A 27,304-nucleotide genomic window follows, 5' to 3' on the forward strand; every position below is an offset into this window, starting at 1 on the left:
TCATGGGTTCCATGGGTCAGGAATTCAGGCAGGGCCCAACTGGGTGACTCTTCTGTCCTGTGTGGTGTCATGATGGTGTCCAGCTTTCAGATGACGGGCCTCCAGTGTTGAAGAGCTTCCACTCTTAACCCCGGGGGCCTTGGCAGGGATGCAGGGCTGGGCTCTGCTGAAACTTTGGACAAGAACAGCTCCATGGGGCTGCTCCAGCATGGTGACCTCAAGATAATCAGGCTTTCTTTTACATTAAGATTTTATTTACATATAACATTGTGTAAGTTTAAGGTATACAATGCATTGATTCAATACATTTAAATATTGCAGGACGCTTTACCACTGTAACTTTAGCCAACGCTTTGATCACACCACATAATTAGCATTTCGTTTTTGAAGTGAGAACACTTAAAGAGAGTCTCTCACCCACTTTGAAGTTTGTAAGACAGTAGCATTGACGTTAATCACCAGGCTGCACACTAGGTCTCCAGAACCTGCTCCTCTACTGTTTCAAGTTTGTGCCGTTAAACTACCTCTGGCCAGGTTCCCACCATCCCCACTCTGCTTCGGAGTCCCACTTTTTTGGATGCCACATGTGAGGTCATACAGTATGTCTTCCTCTGTCTTGCTTATCTCACCTGGCATGATACCCTCAGGGTCCATCCATGTTGTCACAAATGGCAGGATTTCCTTCTTCCTGGTGGCTGAATAATAGTCCAGTCTGTGCGCATGTGAGCGTGTATGTGTGTTCGTGTGTGTGTGTGTGTACCACACCATCTTTGTGCATTCTATTGACACTTAGGTTGTTTCTGTATCTCGGCACTTAGGTTGTTTCTGTATCTCGGCCATTGTGAGTAATATTGCAGTAAACATTGGGAATGCAACTATCTTTCCAACATCCTATTTTCATTTCTTTGGATATACACCCAGATTTACATGGTGGTGGGCTCCCCAAAAGTCAACAACCCCAAAAAGAACCACACAGGGCTCCATGGTTCTCCTGGCCGAGCCTGTAAGCCGCTGAGCGTCACTTCTGTCGTGCTCTATAGATCAAACCAGTAACCAACCCGCTCCGTTTCAAGGGGAGGGGATATAGGCATGTCCCCACAAAAGGAGTGTCCAAAAAATTTCTACCATTTTTCTTCACTATCACAACCCCTGAGGTACCTCTCTTCATAGAGGAAATGCTAGCTCGGAGAGCACTACAGTTTCCTAATACAGACTGAGCCCAGAAGGAGTTGCTTCTCCTCAAAAGGTGGCCTGGCTGATCCTCAAAACCCAATTCTCATGTTTGCTGTCTGCATGTAAGTCTCATTAGTGTTCATTACATGTGAACATTCAGAACCAGAAAAACATTTTTTTCTTCAAAATTCTATTTGAGAACTCTCCAGGCAAGATCCAAGGCAATTCTTTAAGTCTTCCTCGGCAAACAAGGCCTTCTCTTAACGTATTGATGTCTATTCACCTTTACTTGGGGACTCATCGCCAAAGGCATAGCTAGTTAGGCGGAGATGCATCAGTTTCCTAAGCTCGAATTCAGCCACAGCCCTTCCTCCTGACCTAGAATCCTGCCATTTCACCAACGCTGCCATAACTGTGTTGAATGGGGGTATGGGTGCCACCGGGAACACACCTCACCACCCTCTCTACCGCCAGTATCCTGACTATCCTGGGGGGGATCTCTCCTTCCTCACTCCCATGCCAGGTGTTTCAGGTGGGGCTGGCTCCACACTCCAGCTGCAGGGGTGTTCACATGACCAGGTGCAGCCAGTCAGAATCTCCTGCTTCCTTGGTCACAGTGATTGGCTCTGAGATGGGCACATGACCTTGGCCAGGCCAAGAAGATTCCTTCCCAGGCCTTTTATTGGAACATAGGCAAAAAAATCAGACCAAAGCTTACACAGAAGAAAGTAGGGATACAAGATTATAATAGTATATAATCTTTTTTGAGCACCTCCTACATGCCTGGAACTATTTATAAGCCATGTGGTTACCTCACCCTCAATACAACCATGTGAGACAGTCTTCTTAAACCCCACTTTTATAGATGGGGAAAATAAGGCTCAGAGAGGTTAAGTGACTTCACTATAGCTGCACAGACAGGGCCACATTTCAAATCTAAGCACTTGGTTCCAGAGTAGGTTGCTAGATCCAGTGAAACTAGAAGATAGCTAAGTTTGAATTTCAGATAAACAAGGACTACTTTTTTAGTGTGCGTATATCCCAAACAATATTTGGGATATACGCACACTAAAAAGCTATTCACTGTTTATCTGAAATTCAGATTTAATTGAGCATCCCTATATTTTATCTGGCAACCCAATTCAGAATCTATGTTCTTAACTACTATACCCTACTGCCCTTTCAGATGGCATGAGAGATGCTGAGTCCTCATCACATTGTCCCAGCCCCTGGATCCCACTGTACCTGAAGCCATCATGAGATGGCCTTCTGTCACAGAGCCAGTCCCAACTGAAAAGAGCACTTTACTGAAGCCTTACCTATGATTGGAAGTGAGGGGATACAGAGAAGAGGTAAAGGAGGAAGGTTCCCATCCTCAAGGACCTGAGTGGGGCTAAGGAGACAGGACTCACACATAGAAAGGTGCTAAGTGGAACAGGATAACACCTGTTAAGACTTAAGTCAGTGGGAGGGTGTATTCACTTTCTACTGCTGCATAATACATCACCACAAATTTAGGGGCTCAAAACAACACTCATGTATCAGCTCACCATTTTCATGGGCCAGGAGTCCAGGCATGACTTAGCTGGTTCTCAACTCAGGGTCTCACAAGGCTCATGGAGGTCAGCTGGGTTCTCATCTGGAGGCCCAGCTCAGGAAGGATGTCTACCCCATCTCCCTCAGGTTGTTGGCTGAATTCATTTCCTTGTGTGTACAGAAGTAGCTTCTTCAAAGCCTAAAGTCTCTGATACTTGGAATCTCTGACTTCAGGAAAGGCCCTTTTAAAAGAGCTCTTTTTAATGGGCTCTCCTGATTGGGTCAGGCCCACCAAAATAGCCTTCTTTTTTTTTATTAATGCAAAGTGAACTGATTAGGGACTGTAATTGCACCTATAAAATAGCCTCATCTTCACCATATCCTATTGGTTAGAAGATCACAGGTCCCACCCACACTCAAGGGGAGCAGATAACACAAAAGTATGGGTGCTAAGGGTAGGTATTATGGGCCACTGTAGGGTGTGTCTACCACAGAAGGGGACAAGTCAGTCCAGAGTAATACAACAGGGCAGGCTTCCCTGGGAGAGAGGATGTGAGCCCATCTCTGAAGGAGTGGTGGTTTGGGTAGTGAAAAGCTTCAGGAAGTTCAGGAAGGAGAGATTAGGTATGAGGTGAGCAATTCCACTGCTTTTGTTAATAGTGATATTTTACCTCCAGCCATGGCAGGTGATTATTTCTTATCATCCCATGTCCTGAGTTAAGGAAACTGAGGCACAGAGAGGTGAAGTTACTGGTCTAAAGTCAAGCAGTGGGGTGGAGGGTGAGGAGAGAAGGGAGAAGGGGGAGCAGGAGTGTGGTAGGGAAGAGGAGGAAGGAGTGAAAAAGGAAAGGAGAGGAGAGAAGAAGCCATCTGAGAATACAGTCAGCACCAAGGATGCCAGAGCTGATTTGGAGACAGAGAACCCTGATGACATCATTGGAGCCCCCTGGATCCAGCCACACCTGAAGATAATCCTAGCACTGGAGTTTTCAAAACTGTGAGCTAATAATACCCTTTTTTGGCTTGAGCCAGGTTGGCTTGGAGTTTCTGTTACTTATAGCCAACAAGATCCTGAGTCATCACTATAAAAAGGAAGTGGCCAAGAGTTAGACCGTGTGAGCTGGTAAATCATAAGCAGGACTGTGAGGATGACAAACTCAGAGCCTGGAAAATGAAAACTGGGCTCAAGCGGTGTGCAGTCACCTGACAACCACACCTTTCAAATCTCCCAAAACCATCTGGACTTGGGCTTTACTGTTTGAGTCAAGGAAAGAAGGAAGTGGGAGGGGGAACAGGAAGGGCACCCCAAGATGAAGAGGTGTGGGAATTGTTCTAGCACATAATGAATGGACTGACTGCTTCTCTTCTGAAAGCCATCTCATGAAATCACGATGGCACCCACTGGCTGCTGTGACAGCCAAGGAGGCGCTCCAGCCTGATCAGCCACCACAACACAGCCAGTGCTTGGCCTGTGATGTATTTTTTTTTATTAAGGTATCATTGATACACTCTTATGAAGGTTTCACATGAAAAACAATGTGGTTACTACATTCACCCATATCATAAATTACATTCACCCATATCATAAATTCCCCCCATAACCCCTTGAAGTCACTGTCCATCAGTGTAGTAAGATGCCACAGAGTCACTACTTGCCTTCTCTGTGCTACACTGTCTTTCCCGTGACCTCCCCACACACACCATGTGTGCCAATCATAATACCCCTCAATCCCCTTCTCCCTCCCTCCCCACCCGCCCTTCCCCACCCCTCCCCTTTGGTAACCACTAGTCCTTTCTTGGAGTCTGTTGAGTCTGTTGCTGTTTTGTTCCTTCAGTTTTGCTTTGTTGTTATACTCCACAAATGAGGGAAATCATTTGGCACTTGTCTTTCTCTGCCTGGCTTATTTCACTGAGCTTAATACCCTCTAGTTCCATCCATGTTATTGCAAATGGTAGGATTTGTTTTCTTCTTATTTGGCCTGTGATGTATTTTAAACATCCTCCTAACCAGCCTTTATTTATTTGCTTACGATGGTCTTGAAGGCTTGGGGACAAAATGGCAGCAGGCTATTAGAATGAGTTTGCTCAGAAGGCAGTCATGGCCTGGGAGAGAGACCGTAGCTCATCGAAGCGAGTTCGGGATTCCTGGTGCATCCGACAGGCTCCCAATTGTCTGGGCTTTGTGTTCAGCACCCATATACTTGAAGAACCAGAACTGGTCTCATGTTCTGTGCACAAGTGGTGCTTGGGGGTCACAGCAAGGGGACGAGAGAGAAGGCAGGAGAAAGCGGTAAGTCTCCCACCCAGCCCAGTCCCTCCCTGCTGCCCCTCCAGGCAAGCAAAAGGAACTGCCCTCCGGACACCCTCTCAATGTGCTTACGCTGCTGTCCCGGCTGAGCTCAAAATCCTCCAGGCTAGGTCACCCCCAGAACACAGTCCACACTCAGCACTCAGCACCGCGGCCCCACCAACCTCCCACTTGGTTCTGACCCCCGCTTTCTCCAAGTTGCCCTAGGCCAGTCCATTCCTTCCCAAGCCCTTGGTTCGTGCCCAGCCTCGGCTGCCCACTGGCTGCGGTGATGTCTTCCTTTTCAGGCCAGGCCTCCGTGCTGCGTCCTCGGAGAAGTCTCTGGCCAACGTCTGGTCAGATCTCTCGTTTCCTTGCTGACCACCTGTGTCCCTGCCTGAGAAGTACATACTGTGGCACCAGCAGCCCAACCTTGATGACCACTGGACCCAGTGACAAACCAGGATATGAATGAGTTAGTGCCCAGCCCCTGCTCTGCAGAACACCCAGGAAAAGCCACTTAATTTAGATACAAAGTTGTCCCACACTGGAAACTGCTTGGGCCCCAGGCTGAGGCCATATGGCTGTAAGTGGCTACCGCCAGGCAGGACATGAAGACTGGGAAATATTCCGCTGGCCTGCCCAGGAGAGGACGCCAGGCCTGACTCAGTCACCTGGGTTAAGACAGAAACTGCATTCTCTGCTTCTCTCGCCCAGGTTTTGACAGGCACACCATCTCACTGCAGACACACACATTCACACACATGCACGTCCACACATGTATCTGCATGTTTACACACACACACATATACATTCACACACAAATACACACCTTCACATAAAAACATATGCACACACATATAAGTGTACATGTACATACAAAAGTACATGCACATACACAGAAAGCCAAAATGTTATAAAAACCGGTTTGTCTCACAAACCGTAGAGTTCCCCTTCAACAGACAGAGATACAAACACAAGCAAGTATTGCCTTTACAAGCACACACTCACCAGCCCGGGCTGAATGCAGCTACAGAACGGCAGGATCCAGCCAGGGACGACCCAGCTGGAGAGCACCTTGCCTGGCCTTCTCGGAGCTGACTGCAGTCAGGAGACAACCAGAAACAAAAGGCGCTGCAATGTGAGTGTAGGGAGCCAGCATTGGCCACACGGACAAAACCACATGCCAGGGGACAGTGCAGCAACCAGATGGAAGAAACCGGGTCCTAGGCTAGCCTTGCAAAGAAAGCCACCAATCCCACCCCAGGTCCACCCACTTACCTTGGGGCTGTTACAGGGGAAAGTGCTTTCCTGATTGAGCCAGATTTGGGAGTGCTCATTATAGTAGCTTAGCCTGCACCCTAAGACAACAACTTATCCCTGTAAGTCTGTGCATGACTTTCCCTCTGAAGGCAGGAGCCCAGATGAGGGGATGTGGCCGGAACCTCAGTGGAGTTTATGCCCCACAAGACCCTCACCCTGGGTATCTGAAAACCCAAGAGGGCCTCTTCTGTCCTCCTGCATCCACAGCGACAGATGGGTTGGAAGGTCAAGGAGATGCCTTTCCCAAGCCCTGTTGGGTTCAGGCCATCTTGTTGCCCACAACAAGAGAGGGAGATTCGACACCAGCGCAGATGAGCATGGCACAAAAGCAGAGCCATGGCGCTCTGGGGTACCATAGGAGAATCTGCAAGGCTGGGAAGGTGGGATGAGCGTGGCGCATGTGGGAAGGAGCCTTACAGCCTCAAGAGGGCCCCAGAGGTGGGCAGGCAGGCACAGACAAAGGGCAGCTGCTCAGGAGCACACCATCCTGCAGCCCCCGGCCAGGCCGCCCTGCAGGTCCTCACACCCCTTTAGTGGCTGGTGGGACACTGTGGTGGGGAAGTGGCGGGAAGAGGCAAATGGTATGGGGCAGCCAGCAGCCATGGCAGAAGAAGATGGCGGTTTTTAGGAACGATGCTTAGGCCAAGGCACGTCACGGGAGAGCCGGCATGGGAGCATTCAAGTCGCTGTTGTTCAGACCATCTGTCTCTCATTAATGAAGCTGTCCAGCTCATCTTATTAATAAGGACATGTGGGTCTAGGCAGCCTGGGATGTCTTGCCAGAACAAAAGGGCATGGTGATTAAGCCTTAATGATTCCTCAGGCACAGTCAATATGAAGCAGGCCTCCCAGCACCAGCCAGAAGAGTGGGCCTGAGGTCCCAGGCCTGACCTGAGCCCTGGGAGGGAGACTGGCAGGCTGGCCACACAAGGAGGACACCCAGCCCTGGGACAGTCAACAACCAAGGGACCAGCCTGCTTGGTTCTTCCGGCTCAGGGCTCATGCCCTCCTGATGACCACTCTCCCCTGCCTCCTCACCAGCAGGACCCCACCTGTTAGCAAAGGGAGGAAGACAGAATAATGCCCCCCTCCCCCGAAGATGCCCATGTCCCAACCCTTGGAACCGCTGAGAACGTTAGGATCCATGACCAGGGGGATTTAAGGCTACAGGGAGAATTAAGCTTGCTGGTCAGTTGATGTTAAAATAGGGGGATTATCCTGGATTATCCACGTGGGGCCCATGTAATCACAGAGGCCCTTCACGTGGAAGGGGGAGGAAGCGGTGCCGGACAACGCAGGCTTTGAGGATGGAGGAAGGAGTTGCCGGCCCAGGGGCGGGCCCCTCTGGAAGCTGGGAAAAGCAAAGAATGATTCTCTGGAGCATCTGGAAGGAACTCAGCCTCCCAACGCCCCGACTCGCCCAGTGGGACCTGCGTCAGACTTCTGACCTCCAGACTATAATGAATTTAGGTTGCTTTAAGCCACTGAGTTTGTAGGAATTTGTTAAAAGCAGCAACAGGACATTACTACAAAAAGGTCCTGTTTTAAAAAACTCAGCTCTCCAGATTCCCCTGCAGTAGACGTGGCCATGCGACCCAGTCTAGTCCCAGAGGCGCAAGCAGATGTGCACTGGGTGGGCTTTCCAAAAAAGCCTTTGTTTTGCTGATAAAAAAAAAGGGACACCCTGAGGAGGAGTGGGCTTCCTGCCCCTCACTCAGCCCTTGAGCCACCCTGCTCCTGCTTCCTGCCTGGAACACAGGTGGAAGGCCAGAGGTGGGGCGGCCGCATCCCAAGACTGGCAGAGCCGGAAGCCCCGCTCCTCCTGATGTTTCTACACCAGCCCCCAGCAGAACACCTGCCTCCAACTTCCTGTGACCTGAGAAAAATAAGCCCTGTGGCACTGAGCCTGGATTCTGTGACCCTCATCCAGACACGATCCAAGTGACACACGGCTCTTCCAACAACAGGAACTGCAGTCCAGAAACCCAGTGGCTGCGAGCCTCAGGAGAGCCCTGGGTGAAGACATTATCCTCCTCTGGGGTGCTGGCTTCACTCTGAGAAGCCCTCATTGGCCATTTGGTCACCAGGGACTGTTGCTACATACCAGGAATGCCCCAACCATGTGAACCAAACACCTCCCACAGGGCACGGCTCCCGGCTGGCCCCACAGCAGAGCAGCCTCATGCCCACAGAGCCAGTCACCTCCTTCAGAGGAAGCACCAGCACACCACACATTCATAGGTGTGTGCACATACATGTGTTTGTTTATTGCATTAAATTCCTCATAGTACTTTTCCTCTTATATTTTTATAATCTAGAAGAAAAAGGATTCAACAAAGTTTTTCATTGTGCTCAGTTTTAAAAAATATAAAAATGAACAACAGAATTACAGAAATTTGTTAATATACTGAACTGAAAGGTACATACAAACCACCCAGCTATCACACACATGACACAATTTACAACTGCTGATGACACCACGTTGCCAGGAAGGTTCCAGGGGCTCCAAGGTGAGGAGTGTGGTGAGGCCACGTTCCCTGAGGCCAGGCAGCCCTACCTCTGGGGATCCACAGCGACCTGTAGCCTGGGGGGACTCGCCTGCACCCCCATGAGCAATACCACCCACAGGGTGGGCATCCATTTCAAATGCATGCACACACCAGATAATTAATATTAAAATTTTTGGAAACCACTCAAACTCTGTGAAAGAGAGAGCCTATTAAAGCATGAAATCCACTGTTCTCCAGAGGGGCTTTCTCTGGGAAGTATGGTTCGGTTGGCGTGTGACACGCAGTTCCACTAGGGACCACATGTACTCCATCCAAGACACATACACAACATAAGAGGCAGTAGGCCGCCAGGGTCCTAACCATCATCTCTAAGAAGATGGCATTAAGTCACACTGGGGCAGCTTCCCACACAACAGCAGCTGGACAGGCCCTGATGGACAGCAGCCGGAGCCGGGAGACCACCATCAAGGGAGGAGACTGGTCTGTGCCTCCACAAGCGAAACAGAACCACAGGTGTGAGACTGAAGGCAAGGCGCTCCTCGGGTGCCAGCCAGCACTGTACACGTGACTGGGCATTGGCTATGACTGCACGCACAAGCCACCCCAGCTCCTTGCAGCGCGTGCATTCAAGCACACATGTGCAAGGACACACTCTCAAAGCATGGCCATGCACACAACAGACACCCCCCAGCTCCTGTCGGCTCCAAAGATCAGGACTCCGTTCTAGAACAGAAGACTCAGGCACCCACTCGACAGAACTACAAAACAGAAATTATTCTTCCCAGGCCCAAAGCACTTGGTCACACTCCCTCTGAAAGTGCTGCGGGCTCATTAGTCATTTGAGTGTACATGAGCTATGGTACCAACGTGTATGGCTGAAACACGTGCAGGCCAGTCCACTCAGAAGTCCTGCAGCTCAGGGATGCTCCAGTACAGATCCAGGGTCTCAGGGTTTGAGAAGGCACCACGGTGTTCCACAGCCTTGCCGGCAATGATCTGCTTCACGGCCACTTCCACCTTCTTGCCATTGAGGGTGTACTGCCAGGAAGGGTGGAGAAAACAAACACAACAGCATTTAAGCCTGACGATGAAACTCCCTTCTATGATGTCCAGGACCTAACCCAAAACATAGACCTCAGCCTGGGACATTGAACAGGGATGCTCAGCCCACCAGCACAGAGCTGGGCCTCTGGGTGAAGACGAGCAGGTGTGACTCCTGCCGCCACACTGCAAAGTCCTACACCAGAGTCTGTCTCCTCGAATGTAATGTGGGGAGGACAGGCCTGGTCCCGGGGCTGGAGTGAGGTTCCAGGATCACACATACACAGCGCCCAGAGTGCCCACCTGGTGTTTCATTCCCACTCATTATTTACACCTATTTTATTCCACTTTACTGTATTATAAAGACCAGCCACTCCTTTTATTTCAGGAGTGGGCTGGCTTCTTATGACCTCATCCCCCACCTGCAACTGGGAAGCAAGCCTCACCAAACCTCCGCAAAGCCTTCCCTCAGGGCCACTCACTTGAGCAGGTCGGGCATTACTCTTCTCCTCACTGAACTCTCTGAATGTCCAAAGCTCCCTCTAAAATTTGTGCCCCCTGTGTTTATTCATCTTTAATATGAATGGGCTCTTAGCACTGGTGTTGGTGCATCTAGGGGCCAGGAAACTTCTGGAAAGGCAAAGCCCTTTAGTGAAACTGCCAGTGCCCTGCTCTCCTCACATTGGTGCTATTTTTTTTAACCTGAGATATAATTAAAAATCCATTCATTTGAAGAACAGTCAACGTGTGAACTAATTAAGGATCCGAGCGCTAGCTTCTGGGGACTGCCTGTCACTTTGGTGCCACCAGCCCCTTCGCCCTGAAGTGTGTCTCACATGCTTCATGTGCTTCTAAGCTTTACTCAAAAGCTCCAAGAATGGCTCATGGGAGCTAATAATTTATATCTTCCATCAGCTAACAGAGCAAACAAGGCATCATTTTAGAAGAAATCTGGCTGCTGTTTCCTAGGGTGAGGAGGATGGGGAGAGGCAGAAATTCCCTGGGTGTCTGCCACTGGTTCAGCCCACAGGGATCTGAAAATACAAGGGCATTTGAAAACTCTCAACTGTCAGAATGACTTCACAAGCCGAGGAGACTGAGGCAACAGTACAGCTGACCCTTCACCAGCGCAGGCGCTAGGGGCACCAGCCTCCATGCCGTCACATATCTCTGTATAACTTTTGATTCCCCAAAGCTTCATTAGCATGCCTACTATTAATTAATTAGAACTTACCGATAACATAGTTGATTTTGTATGTCATTTTGTATTATATGCATATTTGTATTATATCCATGCTGTATCTATTTATTCTTACAATAAAGTAAGCTATAGAAGAGAAAATGTTTTTTCTAATTGTTGCAAACTTCCAAAAAGACCTCCAATATGTTTATTGTAAAAAAAAATCCATGCCCAAGTGGACCTGTGCAGTTCAAACCCGTGTCATTCAAGAGCCAACTACCCCTGGGGAGAAGAGAGCACAGAACCGAGCTAGGTGCCTGGCAGTAAGCGGACAGGAACCAGGCCAAGGGCAGGAGTGGGCCACGATCCTCCCCCTTCCAATAAATTGCTTCGCTAGTCTCAGGAGCAGGTGCAGCTGGGGAGCCACCTTTGGGCAGCAAAGGACACAGGTTCTTCTTCAAGGAAATAAAGCCAAGGGGACCATCAAACTCTAGTTCCCCAGATGCAGACAGAACTGACTCACTGAAGGAAAGCTTCAGACCCTCATCAGGAAGGGCAGTGTCACTGACTCCCTGAGAGAGCCGCTGTCTCCAGAGCCACCAGAAGCCACCAACCAAGGAACCTGGGGCTGTGCAACCCTTCCCGTACACAGCCAACTTTAAAGGAAATGCGTGACATGCAAGAAATCCTGTCTCTGATGCCCCTCACACCCCTGCTTTACCACTGGCCCCGTCTCCCAGCAGTGAACAGCTATTCCGTAGGCCTGAGACACAGCCTGGCCTGGCAGCCCGTCTAGACCACACGAAGTGCACACGTGCATACACTCATGTGGAAGTTTCTTCCCTCAGTCACAGCGGCATTCACTTTGTGAACAATGCGAGGTAAAGCCGTGACCCCATCTGGGCCCACTCCTCCCTAAATAAAGTATAAGAACAAGAGCAGCCTTCTGGAGACGTGCCTCTAAATAGATTCAAACCTTCTTTCCAAAGGCAGAACTTTAAAAGGCAAGAGCAACAGCACCCCAGTGGCTCTTTAAAAGGTTAAAATTATTTTTCTCATTAATAATTTTGAGACCATGCTAAAACTCCACTGGGGAAAAGCCATTTGGATGTGCAGGGCTGGGCCTGCCTGCCCTCTGAACATAGGTATTCAGCAGAAGTTGCTTTAAATGAAATTTAGGAAGGGTAAAAAAAGAGATGGCAGGAAAGAAAAAAGAGGTGGGGTTGCCAGGCAATCTAGACAACTATATATAAGCATGAGCAAGCTTCTGGAGAGAGTTCCTGGAGCGGGACGATGGCCCCGCCCCAGTGCCAGGGCAGGGGTCACAGCCGGCAGCCTACCGGGATGCCCTTGGTCTCCAGGATGAGGCTGGGCACGTGCCGGGCCGATAGGCCGACGCGGATGGCATCGCGGATGCGCTGCACCAGGTGAAGTTCAAACGTGTGGCTGGAAGCCATCTTCAGGAAAAGGAGCACCCTCTCCTCCCCATCCTTGTTGTACTGGGGGACGCAGAGGCTGTCCATCACCTCCTCGAAGGCTTCGACTGTGAAGACAGAGCAGGCCCACACTCTTGCACTGTCCCCTCATGGCCAGCCTCCCCACTCACTGAGCGGGGCCTGATGGGGACCCCGGGCTCTACTCCCAGCCCCCCAGGAGCCTCCAGAACCCCCCAGGAGAACAGACAGAAGGACACCATCACAGGGAGAGTCAGAGAGTGCCCAGCTGAGCTGGGATGGTTGCCATTTTAGAAGCAGCCATGCCCAAGCCTCACTGAATTACAGTTTATTTAAAAATAAAAAGGAAGCAGGGCCTGTGACAGGGCCTCCACCGGTGGGGTAATAAAGGTTAGACACAGATATGTCAGGCTGGCAGCACAAACATACCCGGACGTGGCTTCAGAATTTGATGTCCACAAGGCTGCCTCCTAGGGAGGCTGACTTGGTGGCCTCAGTGGGACATTTTGAAGGCCTGCAGGTGACTCTACTGTGTAGCTGTGAGGTGCACTTTATTTTATGTCCTGAATGGTGCTGTCTGACCTTCAGCAATCATGTAACCTCTCTGTGCTTCTTTCTTCACCCATAAAGAGCAGACACAATTAACCAACCCAACAAGCACACCAACAGGGTGGACTGTTCCGGAATGTGGTGGGCAGTGTGGCCTTAACGGTCCATTCTGAGGTTTTATAAACTACAAGCAGTGTGCATGGGGTGTGTTCAGGAAAGAAGGGCTCATAAATGTCTATTCTCACACCTGGAGGCAAATGAGCCAGAGCTGGATCTTCAGGAAGCAGGCTCGGGGCGCCCACTAGGGCATTCCTGCCTTCCTTCCCAGATGACTTGAGAATAACTTGGGAGAAAGGGAAAATGCATACCAATGTTATAGATTTCCGAACTGCCGAATCGCACTCCATTGGGGTTGAGCGTGCCATCACTGGAAAGAGAGACGATGCGTAAGCACACAGCAGCTCCCGAGTGAGGCACATCACAGAGGCGGGGCGGTCACCCCCTTTCCACAGGGCAACACCATCCAGGCACTGGCTCCCGCCCCAGTGCCTCATCCCTACCAGCCACCCCTCTCTCCCTCTTTCCCTCTAAATTCAAAGTGAGGCATCACGGGAGTCCCCTTTGTGTGGAGACATCTGTCACCTCTTTGTCCCTTCCCACCTGCACACATGACCCTCTCTCCTGGGTGTGGTGTGCACCCCAATGCCCACACCCTCCCAGTTCTTTAAGGGTCAGAAATGGGCAAAGACAGCCCACACCACAGGCTGGCAGGTGGAGGGCCCAGGACATAGGAAGCACCCCCGACCCCCTGCCTCAGGAAGGGGGTCTCCAGGGAAGAGAAGCCCTCACCTCCGGCCCAGCATGATGATGCCCCCGGTCTTGGGGTTGATCCTGCAGTAGTCACCATGCGCCCAGACACCTGCAGGGAGGCAGAAGTGCTCAGTCACCCCAGAAGAAGGGGTCCTGACTGGCTGCCAGGACAGACGTCTGTGGCAGACATAACAGCAACAGGACACTCAGCCACAGACCAGCCAAGGCCCAGAAGCAGGGATGCCGGTGCTGAGGTGGAACTGAGCCAGCCAGTCTGCCCCCAAGGAGCACACCAATTGGTGGGGCAGCTGCAAAACTACTGGTGGGGCTGCTGCATACCCAGTTCTGACATGCATTAGCATGTAAGAAACTCCTGTGGGAGTGCGGGAATCCACCAAGGTGAGCCTGCACCCAGCAGTGAGATGTGAGGGGGAACAGAGGAGGTCAGTCAGAGCTTTCAGGGAGGGCCTGCTGAGTGGAGGGTGGGGAAGAACCAGCCACACCTCAGGAAGCTGGAGGAGTTAGGGCCAATCTTGGGATGGAATAAACAGAAGCCGCATGAGCGGGCAGGATGCTACTGTACCAGTCCCAGTAATGTAGGTCTAAGCTAAGGCACCAGCCATGTGGACAGAGAGCTAAGCATCAGGTAAAGTCCTGGGTACATGGAGGGCAGGGAAAAGGTAAGAATAGAAGCCGCCTGAACATCCCTATGTGGGCCACAGTGTGCAGCTGGGTCCTGGGCTGGTGACATTCACAGGAGGACCTCATTCTGGGGTGCAAGCAAACTAATATACCCAAAGGACGTCCAGCTGTGGGCACATCCTCCATCCCACACCAAACAGTAAAGAGAAGCGATGCCTCAGAGGGAGTTGCCAAGGGGCAATTACACCTGCTGGAGGTCTCCTCCAGTGGGCAGTAGGCCTTAAGGCAACTGCAGTGGCCCCTGATCAGCCCATAAGCGGAGGCCAGCTGGGTGTGGATAATCAAGAGCATGTCTCCACCGGCTCTGCAGGGACCGGGAAGTCATTACCACAGCAGCAGCCTGGCCTCCTCAAGTAAGCCTGAGTCCCTGCAATCAGGAAGGGAAAACACCAAATAAAACCAGCCCCTGTGTCTTCAGACAGCCTGTCTTCCTTCCCAGTCTTGAGACACTCCTGACTCTAAGCACTAACTCACTCAGCTCCAACTTATCATTGAGGCACAACCCCAGAAACAATGCACTCCATTTACCCCTTGTTCCTTCCTGGCCCAGAGGCTGCTGCAGGCCACGATGAGGCCTGCTTGGGAAGTGAAGCCCCAGGTGCAACCACATGCAGCCCTCCGACTTTGGGGGGGCAGCTTGTGAGCCAAAGGCCTCATGCACTCATCTATTCTGATGCAAAAGACAACTGCCGGCCTCAAGGTCTTCCCTCCTCCTCAAGCCAAAGAATGGACCTTTTTCTTTCTGATCTGACTTTTAAGACTCACCTACACAAAGAGGAAGAAAAACATCACTCCTAGGCACCCAAACAATATGACAAAGTTTTGCAGAGAACCAATCTGTAAGGGGCAATCCCAGGAAGACAGGAAGCTGCAGGCACAGCAGCAGAGCCTGGACCGCCCACCCACCCACCTAGGATTCCTTTTTCATTTGGGAACTTGGGTGCCAGATTGACACACAGTCTGATTTGCATGGAGTCGGGGCTCCTGTGAGCTTGATAATTAATGCGAGGCCCCAGAAATTAATGCAGAGAAAAAGATGCCAATCTACCCTGAAGAAATTGCCACTTGTGAAAATGAAAGGAAATGCTTCAATCTCTTGGGCCACAAAGTCCAAGGGAAGAACCCACAAGCAGCCGTGGCTGCAAGGCCAGGTTGTCCTGTCAAAGAAACGAAGGTGTCCTTCTGGGTTTCCCTGCCCGGGCCTGCAGTACAAACTCCTTCCTCAGCTTCATGCCTGGTTCTCCTCTTCCTCCCCCATGTCAGTGGTGGGGCTAGTGACCAAACACCAGGATGAATGGCCACCCAGCCCTTCCCTGAGGTGTCTTCCCATGCCGGCACACTGCCTGTTCACATGCACCTGGCCGAACTGTGCGGGGTAATGATGTCTGTGAGTTCACTGCCTTGGCAGGAAGGAATACTTTGCTTTTTTGCATGCTTTCTTCTGTCCTCAAGCCATTCCCTACAGAGTCCAAGAATCCCTCAGTGCTGGGGCTTGAAGAAAGTCTAGGTTCAACCTATGTTCACCTGGTCCATGACCAAAAGCATTATCTTAACTGCCTTTCTTTTTCTATTTCTATTTCTTTATGTCTCCAACCTACTCCCAGAAAGTATTTGAGGAAACTACCTATTAAACCAACCACATGATGAGAGTAGTTAAAGAAAATCAGAAGCACTGCATTGGGAGGGTGAGAGGACTGCTACAACAAAGCAATGATTTCAACTCTGAGTTTCCTGGCAGCCAAGGCAAAAATGGAAATATAACAGGTCATGAAATATTTGTTTTCACCAAGAGAAAACATCAGAGCTTCAAAAAAAAAGGGGAGAGACGTATTCTGAAATTAAGACTTATTTTGAATTAAAGACTTGTCCTGAGAGGCATTTATCATGTTAACCCTTGTATATATAGTAAGAAGTGACAGAAAAGACAGTTTTCAAAGTGCAGTATTGCAGAAGAGGAAGAGCTGTCATTTCTTAGATGAATCCTCAAGCTGAGGTTCTAATACTTTGGGTCTCTCTGCCTAAGACAGGAGCCTCTGCCCTCTTTTCCAGGGTTATTTGAAGGCCATTTCTCTTTCTATATATGTATATACATGCTCCCTCTACAGGGCCTCAGTCTGGACGTCCGCACATGGGCAGGATCTGAGGTGGGGCTTAAATGCAACAGGTATTGAATGGAGGCCAGGCCACATCAGGGGTGCTCCTGTAACTCCCATGTGGAGGTGTGATGCCGGATACCATGGCTTTTGCACAGAATGTGCAACACGCAAGGCCAAGAAACAGGAGGGATCCATGGCAGACTCTAACACCGACGGTCACCCATGTGGTTTACACAAATCAGATTACCTTTCTAGAGACTGCAGAAAGGAAGTACTTAATATAAATAACTCTGGAACAGAAGGGTTGCTAAATTGTAAATTATATAGCAGCAATAACTCAAGGTTGCTTATGAAATAAGATAGGATGAAGGCAGGAACTAGAGCTTTAAATAAAACACTTCCCTGCTCTGGGGCAAGGCACAGTCAGAAGGCGAACCGCATGGTGTCAGTCTGTGTGAGACTGACAGGCCTGGTTGTAAATCATTCCCCAGCAAACTGGCTCTTCCTCCACCTCCGCAAGGACTGGATGGTGGTGAGGCAGAGATGGAGAGCCCCAAGCCAGACACCTCTTGCACACACCAGTTCTCTCTGAATTCAGACACAATCCTGAGTAAGCATGTGGCCCTCTGCGTTCACAAGCAAATCAGTGGCCTGTGCCAGGCCCCTGCAGGGCTTGGGGCCATGGGCACAGAGGGTGGTTAAGATGAAACTAAACCCAGATTACAGTTCCAGATGATGGCTTCAAGCTGAAGTGACAAGATATTGATCAAAAACTCATTACTGCCCCTGGCAGAATGAGCTGTGAGCAGCTTTCCCAGGCTTGGGCATGTGCGTGGGGCAGAGAGGGGGATGAGCAAGTCCACAGTGAGACACAGAGAGCCCAGTGCAGGCAGGAGTCTGGGCAGCTCTGTCTACATCCCCAACCTACCTGGGAATTTGGAGAAATATGCCTTCCTGTACTTGCTCCCATTCTCGTCGTTCCAGAAGTGTGTGGGCTGGCAGGGAAGCGGCTTGGTGCACACCAGCTCACCACTCTCTCCCCACACTGCCTTTCCTGGTTTGGGGAGAATTAAAAAATAATCTGAGCACACACCCCAGTCCTGTCTCCCCTTCTCTGCTCAGCTTTTCTGATGATGCAGTATTTCAGACGCACACAGAGGCACAGTGCTGAGCCACACATGCACGCCCAGCACCTCTGCAGCACTAAAAGCCATGCTTGGTCCCCAAATGACCTTCCCCCCAATGCAGCCCCCCAAACTCCCTGTGAATGTACTGTTTTATTATTCCTACAGGTATAGGTATGTTTAATTCCTGTGCCACTTCTACATGCACCTCTGATGAATATACTATCATTTTGCATGTTTCTAAACTTTGCATAAATGGCATCATGCTGCATGTCTGGCCCCTGCTTGATGTCCAGAGCACTATCTAGGGACTCATTCACCTCCCTAGAGTGTGTGATCACAGCAGTCTATTCATCCTGAAGAGGCACATTTACGTTGTTCCCAAACTTGTTCTTGATTACAAACCACGCTGCCATGAATATTCTTGTACGTATCACCTGCTCACATTTCCAAGTCCTGTCCTGGGAGTGGATTCCTCGATCACGGGGTACCTACACATCCTCACCTTTACTCGCCATCACCAAACTGCCGGCTGGAAGAGTGGCACTGGGACATACCTCCTCTCACCAGGGCAGCCACGTCTCCAGCTCCAGGCACAGCACAGGCCCCGGGGGCCTACAAGAGGTGGGAGTGCACCCCTTGCCATGACTCAGCCCCCGGCAGCAGTGAGGTCATCCAGCACCTTCCATGGGCAAAGCATGGAAGGACTCATATGGAAAAGCCTGAGTCTCCACCATGTAACTGATGAGGCTCCTGAGTATTCAGATTTCTTTCACCTCAGCTAACTGATTTCATGTCCCCAAATCCACAAGATACAAGACACACAAGTAACTTTATCTGAGAGCTGGAGAAACAGCGTTTCTCTCTGCTGGGGATGCAACAGCATCCAGGCCCAGGAGAAATGGATCAGACACAAGTGGGAAGAAAAGACATGTAGAACGCAGAATTTTTAAGAGCAAATCACTCTGGGCAGCAAAAGGGAAAAGCCCTCCTCTGAAGATAAGAACTGATTCCCAGCAAGGTCTCTGACAACGTTTCCGGTGAACTGGAGGAGGAACTCGGCACTCTCCAGGCCCCTGACCCCGAGCCTGGCCCGGCCACAGCTGCTATGGTCTTTCCCTCTGTCTCAGCAAAAGGGGGTTGGCATGACCTCCCCCTTAACTCCATCAGGTGCAAGCAGTTTAAGCCACAAGCTTGTACAGTGCACACCACACACCAGCCCTGTCTGCAGCTGAAGCCACAATCAGCCTTTGCTGATTAGCAGCCCAGGGCCACTACAGGCTATGGATCAAAGCTTGTCCTAAGACCAGCAGAGAGGTCAACACCTTTTTCCCCACTGGGGCCTCGTCAATGTCAGGGTGTCAGGCTAGCAAAGCAGCAGGGTTGCCTCAGCATCTCTGATGCTTGGGTTCCAAGGGCACTGCTGCACCTGTGCTCCAGCCCACATCTCCTTCTCAGGTGGGCAGGCTGAAGGGCACAGAGGAGGGGGGCTCAGTGAGCATTAAACCAGGCTTGAAGGACACCTGTCCACAAGTGAAAGGTGGGTGTGGCGAACTGACACCCAGTACCCATTCACCCCGGTCACGGAAAGAGAAGCGGTTGGTGCAGCCACACCTTCCTCATCCCAGGCTTCCACGGCCATGCCCAGGTTCCGGGCCTGGATCTCCCCTTTGTACACAGGAACAGAGGGATTCTGGCCCATAAAGCACGAGATGATGTCGGTGCCCCCTGCAAGCAACACAGAAAGAGGTTCAAAATTCAGAGACTGAGACAGATTGCTTATATTTTTTATTAGTGAACAACAAAGGAAAAAGACTCCAAAGGACAAATATCTACTACTCTTTCTCCAGACAAATCCTGAAAACTCCCAGACAGCTGGAGCTTCTTTTCAGGGAGAAATGGGGGAGGTCATTTAGAAACGGAACCAACCATCCGTGTCTGGGTGATTTATTTTTTCACGAAGCCTTCCTGCTGCAGGAAAAACTAGATAAATGACCTCTCGCGGTCACACTGAAATTCAAGGCCCTGGCTCACAGAAAAGGGAAGCTTCACCTCTTAGAGCTGCGCACAGGCACTGGCTCGGAGGCTGGCCGTGAAGGCTCTCTGCCGAGGTCTACATTCACTCAACCGTCAGAAGAGCGAAAACCCTGAGGTCCAGGCAGTGAGTCCCGTGCAAGAGGGAATGTGGAAGAAAGGGGATGCTCTGACTTCAGGAGGAAGCTCGAAAGGAAGTCAGAGTCAATGCCAGCAGAGAAGCAGTACCGACCCCCAAGCCTGGACCTACCACGGCCAAAACCTGCCCCTCACAGCACCCGAGCACCCAGGGCAGGGAGGGAGTCTGAGCTGCAGGGTACACTGTGAGCACAGAGTCACACACACACACAGAGGGGCAGGCGGAGAGGCCAACCACAGAGCGGAAGCCAGCAGGTGCACGGGGTGGGCCGAACGTGTCCTTCCCTAAACTTGGCAATGGGACACAGAGTCTGCTCCTCCTCATACTTGTCTGCATACCTAAAAGCTATCTTCACTACTGAAAAAAAGAATGCTTTTTCCTTAATCATTCCCTGTGTGTATGAACTGGGGGCAAGTGGGGTTCAAGACCCACATAAGGTAACTTGATGCTTCCATCAACCAGCAGGACTTAATTCTGGCCACCATCCTGGGATGACTATTTCTTCCCAGACGCAGAACATGGAAATGCAGGGTCCTTCGTGCCAGCTGACAGTCCCATGAAAATGAGAATCATGTTCATTTCAGTGGCCAGCGAGGTCTGACCAGCCCACCAGGCCCCAGAGAGGTGTGAGCACTGCCCCCCAGGTAGCTCTTGACACCAGACCACCAGCCCAGCACTGACAGGCTCTGAGCCCAAAACACACTGTCGTCGTCCATATCATCAAATCATTCAGTGGCGCCACCAAAGTGCATCTCCCCAGGCTTTTATAAACTGGCTGCTAGGACAGGCAGTGCACATGGCACAGGGTTTAGTGCTTCCAGGAGGGTAAAGAGTGGAAGTGAGTCTCCCTGGCACCTGATTCTCCACCCAGTGGCCAGACGTGCTCTATACGCGACAAGCCTCTTTCATACAAACAGGAGCATCTTGTGCACTCTCTTGCTTTTCCCTGGTGAGTGTCTTGGAGCCTGCTTTGTCTCAGGTCACACAAGGCCATTATGTCTCAAGGTTTCGCAGCATCCCACTGAGTAGATGCACCACCAGCAAACATTGACAGAAATCAGCAACCAAGACACCAAATGACTCTGCTGAATAAACGACCACAGCCCTGGCACTTCTGTCCATGCGGCAGGCAGTGTCAGCCTGAAGGGCCCTGGAGACCACGCGGTACACTCCATTCCTTTTGTTGGGGGGTCTGAGGCCCAGAAGGGAAAGGATGCCCCAAGGCCCTCTGAGATACTGGCAGGACCCTAACCAGATGCCAGAGCTCCGCATGTGCTGCCCTGCTCTCCCTGATAGCCCAAACTGTCCCGAGACCCCAATATGGGGCCCCGGGATCAGCTGGAAGAAGAGCACTGGCAGGGGCTTGGGCTTCGAGCCTTGGGCTTCGAGCCAGTGGCATCTTTTAGACAAGATCGGGAGTGTTCAGGGTAGTATGGCCAGACAAATGGCACCTTTTAAAGAAGCATTTTAGAAAATGTTTAAATCACAAATAGAAAAATCAGAACTAGGGACTTTTGTAATGCAAAGTAATCCAAAGATTTCAATGTACTGCAGTGGTATTAACTCCAAGTCACACTGTCAAGAAGAAGACATGGAACAGCACATGCCATAAGTTACACACATGGAAGGGGCTGGTCTCTCACACACCCTCATCTATGCCTAGAAACAAGCACTTGGTTGCCTTGGGGAGGGAGAGAGGGATAAGGGTGCGTGGCGGGAGTCATCTATTTACTTCCTTTCCAGATTTTGAATTGTTGTCATATACACAAATCATTTTCCAAAGCACAACTTTATCTTAAGAAAAAAGCCACATGAAATCCCAATACCCACATGTACACACATGAGTGGGCACACATACGAATGTACACAGACACATCTGCACATTCCTTTTTTCCAATCTACAAAAATGAGCACATCTTATAGTTCAACAATCTGCTTTTCTTACTCAACATATCATGACCTTTTTTCAGTATCAATAAATATATACCCATCTAAATAAATACTTATTTTATATCTAATGGCTGCATAAAGTAAGGATGTACCATAAATTATTTAATTGATTCCCTTCTACTGGGCATACAGTTGATTTCCAGTTCTTAATTAATATAAACAGTGCTGCAATAACTGTCCTTAGATATAGCCAATCCTCATTACTTACAGATCCTGCATCTGCACATTCTCCTATTCCCTGAAATTTGTAACCCCAAAATCAATACTCAAGGTGCTTTCAAGGTCAATGAAGAACATGTGGAGAGAAACTTGAATGGCCCGCCATGCACACTCAGCAGAGGTCCAATGCAGGGTGCTTGGCCCTCTGGTTCAGCTCCTACAGAAAGGATCAGAGGATGAAGATGGGAGGGGTTGGTGTGCACGAGGCGTGGGCCCTGTGGCCAGCTGGATAGGGTTTGAATCCCTGGGGTGCTGTGCCCTGTCAGGGGGGCAGCCTCAAGCAAGTCCCTTAACACTTCTGAACAAAAGTTCTCTCTTGTAAAACAAAAAAATCTAACAGGATGAATTATTTTTAGGACTTAAGATTACAACTGATATGAGAGTTGAGTTATTTTTAAGACTTAAGATTACAATTGATGTGAGAGTAGTGTGTGCACATGTATGCATACATGTACACATTGTATATTCATGCGCATGCATAGTATATACATATACACAGGCCCAGCTGCTGCATATGTATGCGATGTATGTGTATGAATAGCCCCCACACACATGCACACACGCACCCCAGGGAAATGGTTCAGTTTTCACTAACTCAGTGACTTTTACTGCGGCTTTCTAGAACATAATTACCAAGCACAAGGAGAATCAACTATACATGCACACATGCCCTGCTGATTGTTGTCTTAGGAGAAATTCAAGCCAGTGGACTTACTCAGTCAGAGGGTGTGCATACTTATGGGGGCCAGCCTGGCAGTGTCCCTACTTCCTCTGATTACCCAGATGCCCTGCATGGCACCAGTACACAGAGGGGAGCTGGCCGTACCTGAGATGGAGCCCAGGAGGACATTGCTCTTGACGCAGCTGTAGACGTATTCATAGCTTTGGGCTTTCAGTGGGGAACCAGTGGACAGGATTGTATGAAGTGTCTGGAGACTGTGGGTTTCCACTAGGGCAAAGAGTCACAAAGGTTAAAACCAAACCCAACGCCTGCAGTCTGGCTTACGTGCAAGAAACAGGTGGTACAGCAGATCTGATTCCCTCCACCAGCAAAACAGGGAACAGACACTCGGTGGCATGCTTACCTGGCTTCATGTCTTTCTCTTCAAGCACAGATAGCCACTTGGCTCCTGTTCCAAGGATGGTGATGCTAAGGGCACAGGAGAGAAGAAAACACCAGAAACTCTTCACGGCTCTCACATATTCCATGCACCAAAGCTTTCTGAAATAAGTGACTCATTTCTGACAAGTTTTCAAAATCCTAGACCGATCACTTTTCTGGGTTAATACTTCATGTTTAGCTGAAAGGAGTCACAACACCTGTGTTTACTCTGGGGCATAGCTGGAACAGGTCTTCACATCCACTCAACGTGCAGGGTATCCTGGCTGCCTCTCACATCTGGCTCTACTTGTAAGAATCACTTGCACATAAACCTACTATCTTCCCAACTGCAGAATATTTTCTCTTGGGGAAACTAAATAAACAAGGCCTTTCAAATTGAAACTTCACATTTCATCTTCCAGGGAGGTGGACAGAGCTAGAGCATCTTTTGTTAGAACAGATGCCATACTTGGAATTCTTGACCCATCCCCCGTTCTTAAATAAGACCCCATTTTCATGAAACTTAGAACATTTAGAATCTACAGTCCTTTACCCTGACTGCATTTGGACTCAGAGAACAACCTGTTGTATTGTGTGTAGATCACAGTGTTATCAAGGGGAGAGCGTCATTGGATATCCTATTTCCTTCCTCGGCAGTTCTTCCTTAGCACATAAACTCTCCTCCTAACTGAAGAATGTTTTCTCTTGGGGGCTCAACCAAGGCTGTAAAATCAAGGCACCTCCATGTCCCTCTAGGCAGCAGAACCTCATCCCTTCAGATGTGGGTGGCAAGGTCCTAGGGAGACAACCGAGCAACCGACAGCAGGGTGGGGCCCTCAGAGCCTCCATCTCTCCCACGTCCTTGTCCCCACATCCTCTTCACTTCACCAGGACCACTCTGCTACCAATACTCCCTCCGCGAAGGCCTCAGGCACCTCCTGGGTGCCCTGAGATGGCTGTTTGGAGAAGGGGGAGGCTGGGGGAGGCACAAAATATACATGTTCCTGCCCTGTCCCCCCATATTTGTTTCATAAACTCAGCCTGATTAAGAATTCAAGATCATCTCTGAGGACTCAGGTGTCACACCCTCGGGAAAACTATATTTTCACAGAAAACTGGGGACTCCACCCCACTCTGCTGGTGGATCCCCTGGCCCTGCACAGCCGTGACCACCCCAGCCATGGGTACAGATCTCCAATCACCAACCACACTAGAAAAACATGGATTTATTCTTCTCTTCTCCTTCCTGAAATCAATGGCTCTCTGTAGTTCTAAAGAGAGTTTAAGTCACAGGTGGATCTCCACAAACCCTGACCTTGGTTGTGTACACAGATTCTGAGCAGGCACCGTGGCCCCAAGTCACCACCTGATTCTGGAGAACTGGCCAGGCCTCCCCATCCATTTCCAGGGCTTGCATAAGATGGTTAAAAAAACATGAGCTCCTGAAGTACAGGAGCCCTTGTGGGTATGCTCCGAGCTGTGTGCTATCAGGGAGCATTGCTGGGAATCCCCCACTAATGGGGCAGCTGCCCAGCTGGAAAGCATCAGGCAGCCCCCGCACCAGAACCCCATAAGGCCCTGTCCCGGCAGGTCCTCCAAGGCCACCATCCCATGCCAGAGAGCTCCATCAGCCTGAGACTCAGTCCCCCGCATCTGCCCTCACCCACAGCACACCCTCCATGCAGAAGCAAAGCTTCATTCCCAAACGTACCAATATTGTAAAAACCAGAGGCCCTGAAGAGCACTGCCCCTCCAGGGCTGAAGAGCCGCTTCCTTGCCACAGCCAATGGGATTTCATGCAACTGTGTGCAACGCAGTTTTGCTCCATTTTCAGGAGGCACACAAAGCTGAGACAAAGGCACCCTGCCCCACCTGCCTTGTGCCCACTCTTCACTGTAGAAGGCAGTCGGAGCAGGGATTTGAGACCTGCAGGCCTTCTGAGCACCCCTCACCCCGAGGCCCTGCTCAGCCTACAGAGATGCACCCACCTCGCTAAGCCCCCACTGCAGTCTACCCGCAAGCAAGCCCCCACTGCAGTCAGCCAGGGTCGCATCTTAGTCAGTGCCCAGGGCACAAGCCAACCAGGCCGATGGAGGCAGATGCTCAGTCTATGCCTGCCCTGTCGACCAGACCACTCAGAGCTAGGGCAAACATGCACACGTTTACAGGCATGCATGCATGCACACCCAGGTGCACACACACACTTCCACATGCACACACATTCATTCCCCACTCACACTCACACGCCTGCACATGTGCATACTCTCACTCACACACTTTCACTCATCTTTGGGTACACACATATGTGCAAACATGCTCTTGCCATGCATAAACACACTCACACAAACCTGGGTTCCCTGGCACCCTCATGCTTCAACTTTATCAGCAATAAGCATCCCTCTTTCCCCAGGGACAGTGTCTGCCACAGGACCCAAGACAGGTGTAAAGGGTAAAGACCTTAAAGACCCCATGTCCCCATACATCCCATTAATCTTTTGTTTGCAATGATCTCATTAGGAAATAACCTTCCTCACTAATATTGTGAGCCAAATGTCAGGATTCAAATATTGCCCAGGCGAGGCAAAGTTATATTTAAAATATTAATGGCCAGGGATTTAAAAACATTCATAGCGCCTTCTGCCTCCCCACTGTGAACAGACTCGAACCTCAGGTCATTAGAGCATTTCAGAGCACAGCTGACTTCCGGGCCCCAGAGCTCTGCTGGCTTCTAGTTCTCCCTCCTGGAAACACGGTCATCAGGCCGACAGTTACCATGAACCGTGGTGGCAAGACTATAACAACCAGTTATGGTTAATTCATCAGCACAGGAAGCACTAATGAAGCAGTCTGCTGACGGTTTCTAACAATGCCGACGACCTGATGCTCCATCCTAACGGGCTCTACCTCTGCTCGCTCAGATGCCCACTTGTCATCTAAGGACGTCAGCAGGACCCAGACAGTGTTTGAGCACATGTGATGAGTTTGAGAAGATGAGGAGACAGTGGCCAGTGCTCATGGGCAGCTGATGACAAGCAGGGCTTCCCTCCTGACCATCAGGCTCAGAGGCAGGCAGGCCGGAAGTCCAAACACTGTGAATGTCCCACACCAGACTCCACACCTCTCCTTCCTGAATCCCCAGGACAGATGTCTACCTTCTGCCCAGTTCGTCCCCTAACTTCCCCGTGGGCTGTGGAGTCCTGTGAGAAACAGAACTCTCCCAACCCCCAGCTTTCCTCTCACCTGAGTATCTCTGGCTGTTCTTAGATCCCAGGTTACAGAGGTGAGATCACATTCCCCCTCTGGGGCCCCCAGTGCTGCAGAGCTCACTCCTGGACCTTGGTGCCCCTGCTAGACATGCAGAGTCCCCATCTCCTAGGGCAGTCCCTGTCAGGGCTGCCACTCCTGCCCACCCTCCTTGGCAACTTCAACTGTTTTGGCATGTCCCACGTGCTCCCACAGCCCCCCAAGAGGGGGACGTCCACAATGGCCACACTCTCTCTCAACTCTCTCAACAAAGCACACAGATTCACAAGGCAGCTGACAGCAGCACAGCCCTGGGGTGGGGCGGGGTGTCTCAATACCTACCCTATCCGGTCAACCAGGTCCCAGAGCACATTGGGCGTGGGCACCAGCGGAGAGCCGTCATACAAGACCACTGCTGCTCCAGTGCCAAGGACAGACACCATCCAGTTCCACATCATCCAGCCAACCTGGAACAGACAGGAGCACAGTGAAAACTGAGCTAGGCAGGCTCCTCCACCTCTGCCACCCAGCCTCTGTGTCCCCCAAAATCCACCAAAATCTGAGCCAGAAGCAGGCCAGGACCAGCCACTTCAACTGCATGATGCTTCACCCCGGCAATTCCACATCGAGAATATATCACACGGATAGACACAAGCATGTGCCCCAAGAAGTGTCAGCCCTGCCGGTGACAGCGGGACGAAAAAGCACCTGAGAGGCCCAGCGAGGTTATTTCCATACAGTGCACAGACGCCATGGGGCACGGACACTGAAGAGTCAGCCCATATCAACGTTTACAGCAGCCCTGGCACCGGGCAAGTTTTCAGAAGTTAGC

The 27,304-nt window shown here is 50.6% G+C and overlaps 1 protein-coding gene across 2 annotated transcripts in view; it reads right to left on the reverse strand.

The window, feature by feature from the left end:
* Nucleotides 1-8,557: 8,557 nt before the first annotated feature.
* Nucleotides 8,558-27,304, reverse strand: part of AACS (acetoacetyl-CoA synthetase) — a 52,134-nt gene continuing 33,387 nt past the window's right edge. The window contains exons 10-18 of one of the 2 annotated variants that reach the window (XM_036921802.2): nt 26,815-26,939; nt 23,213-23,277; nt 22,954-23,076; nt 19,400-19,513; nt 17,590-17,715; nt 13,903-13,972; nt 13,422-13,480; nt 12,391-12,593; nt 8,558-9,867 (exon numbers count right to left, since the gene is read on the reverse strand). In XM_036921802.2, coding sequence (XP_036777697.2) covers nt 9,730-9,867; nt 12,391-12,593; nt 13,422-13,480; nt 13,903-13,972; nt 17,590-17,715; nt 19,400-19,513; nt 22,954-23,076; nt 23,213-23,277; nt 26,815-26,939 — 1,023 coding nt within the window. In that variant the 3' untranslated portion in view covers nt 8,558-9,729. The remainder of the gene's footprint in view (nt 9,868-12,390; nt 12,594-13,421; nt 13,481-13,902; nt 13,973-17,589; nt 17,716-19,399; nt 19,514-22,953; nt 23,077-23,212; nt 23,278-26,814; nt 26,940-27,304) is intronic. The other variant, XM_057491328.1, reaches the window with a different exon arrangement.

Source organism: Manis pentadactyla, chromosome 14 (assembly GCF_030020395.1).
Source record: "Manis pentadactyla isolate mManPen7 chromosome 14, mManPen7.hap1, whole genome shotgun sequence".
In the NCBI taxonomy this organism is placed as follows: domain Eukaryota; kingdom Metazoa; phylum Chordata; class Mammalia; order Pholidota; family Manidae; genus Manis; species Manis pentadactyla.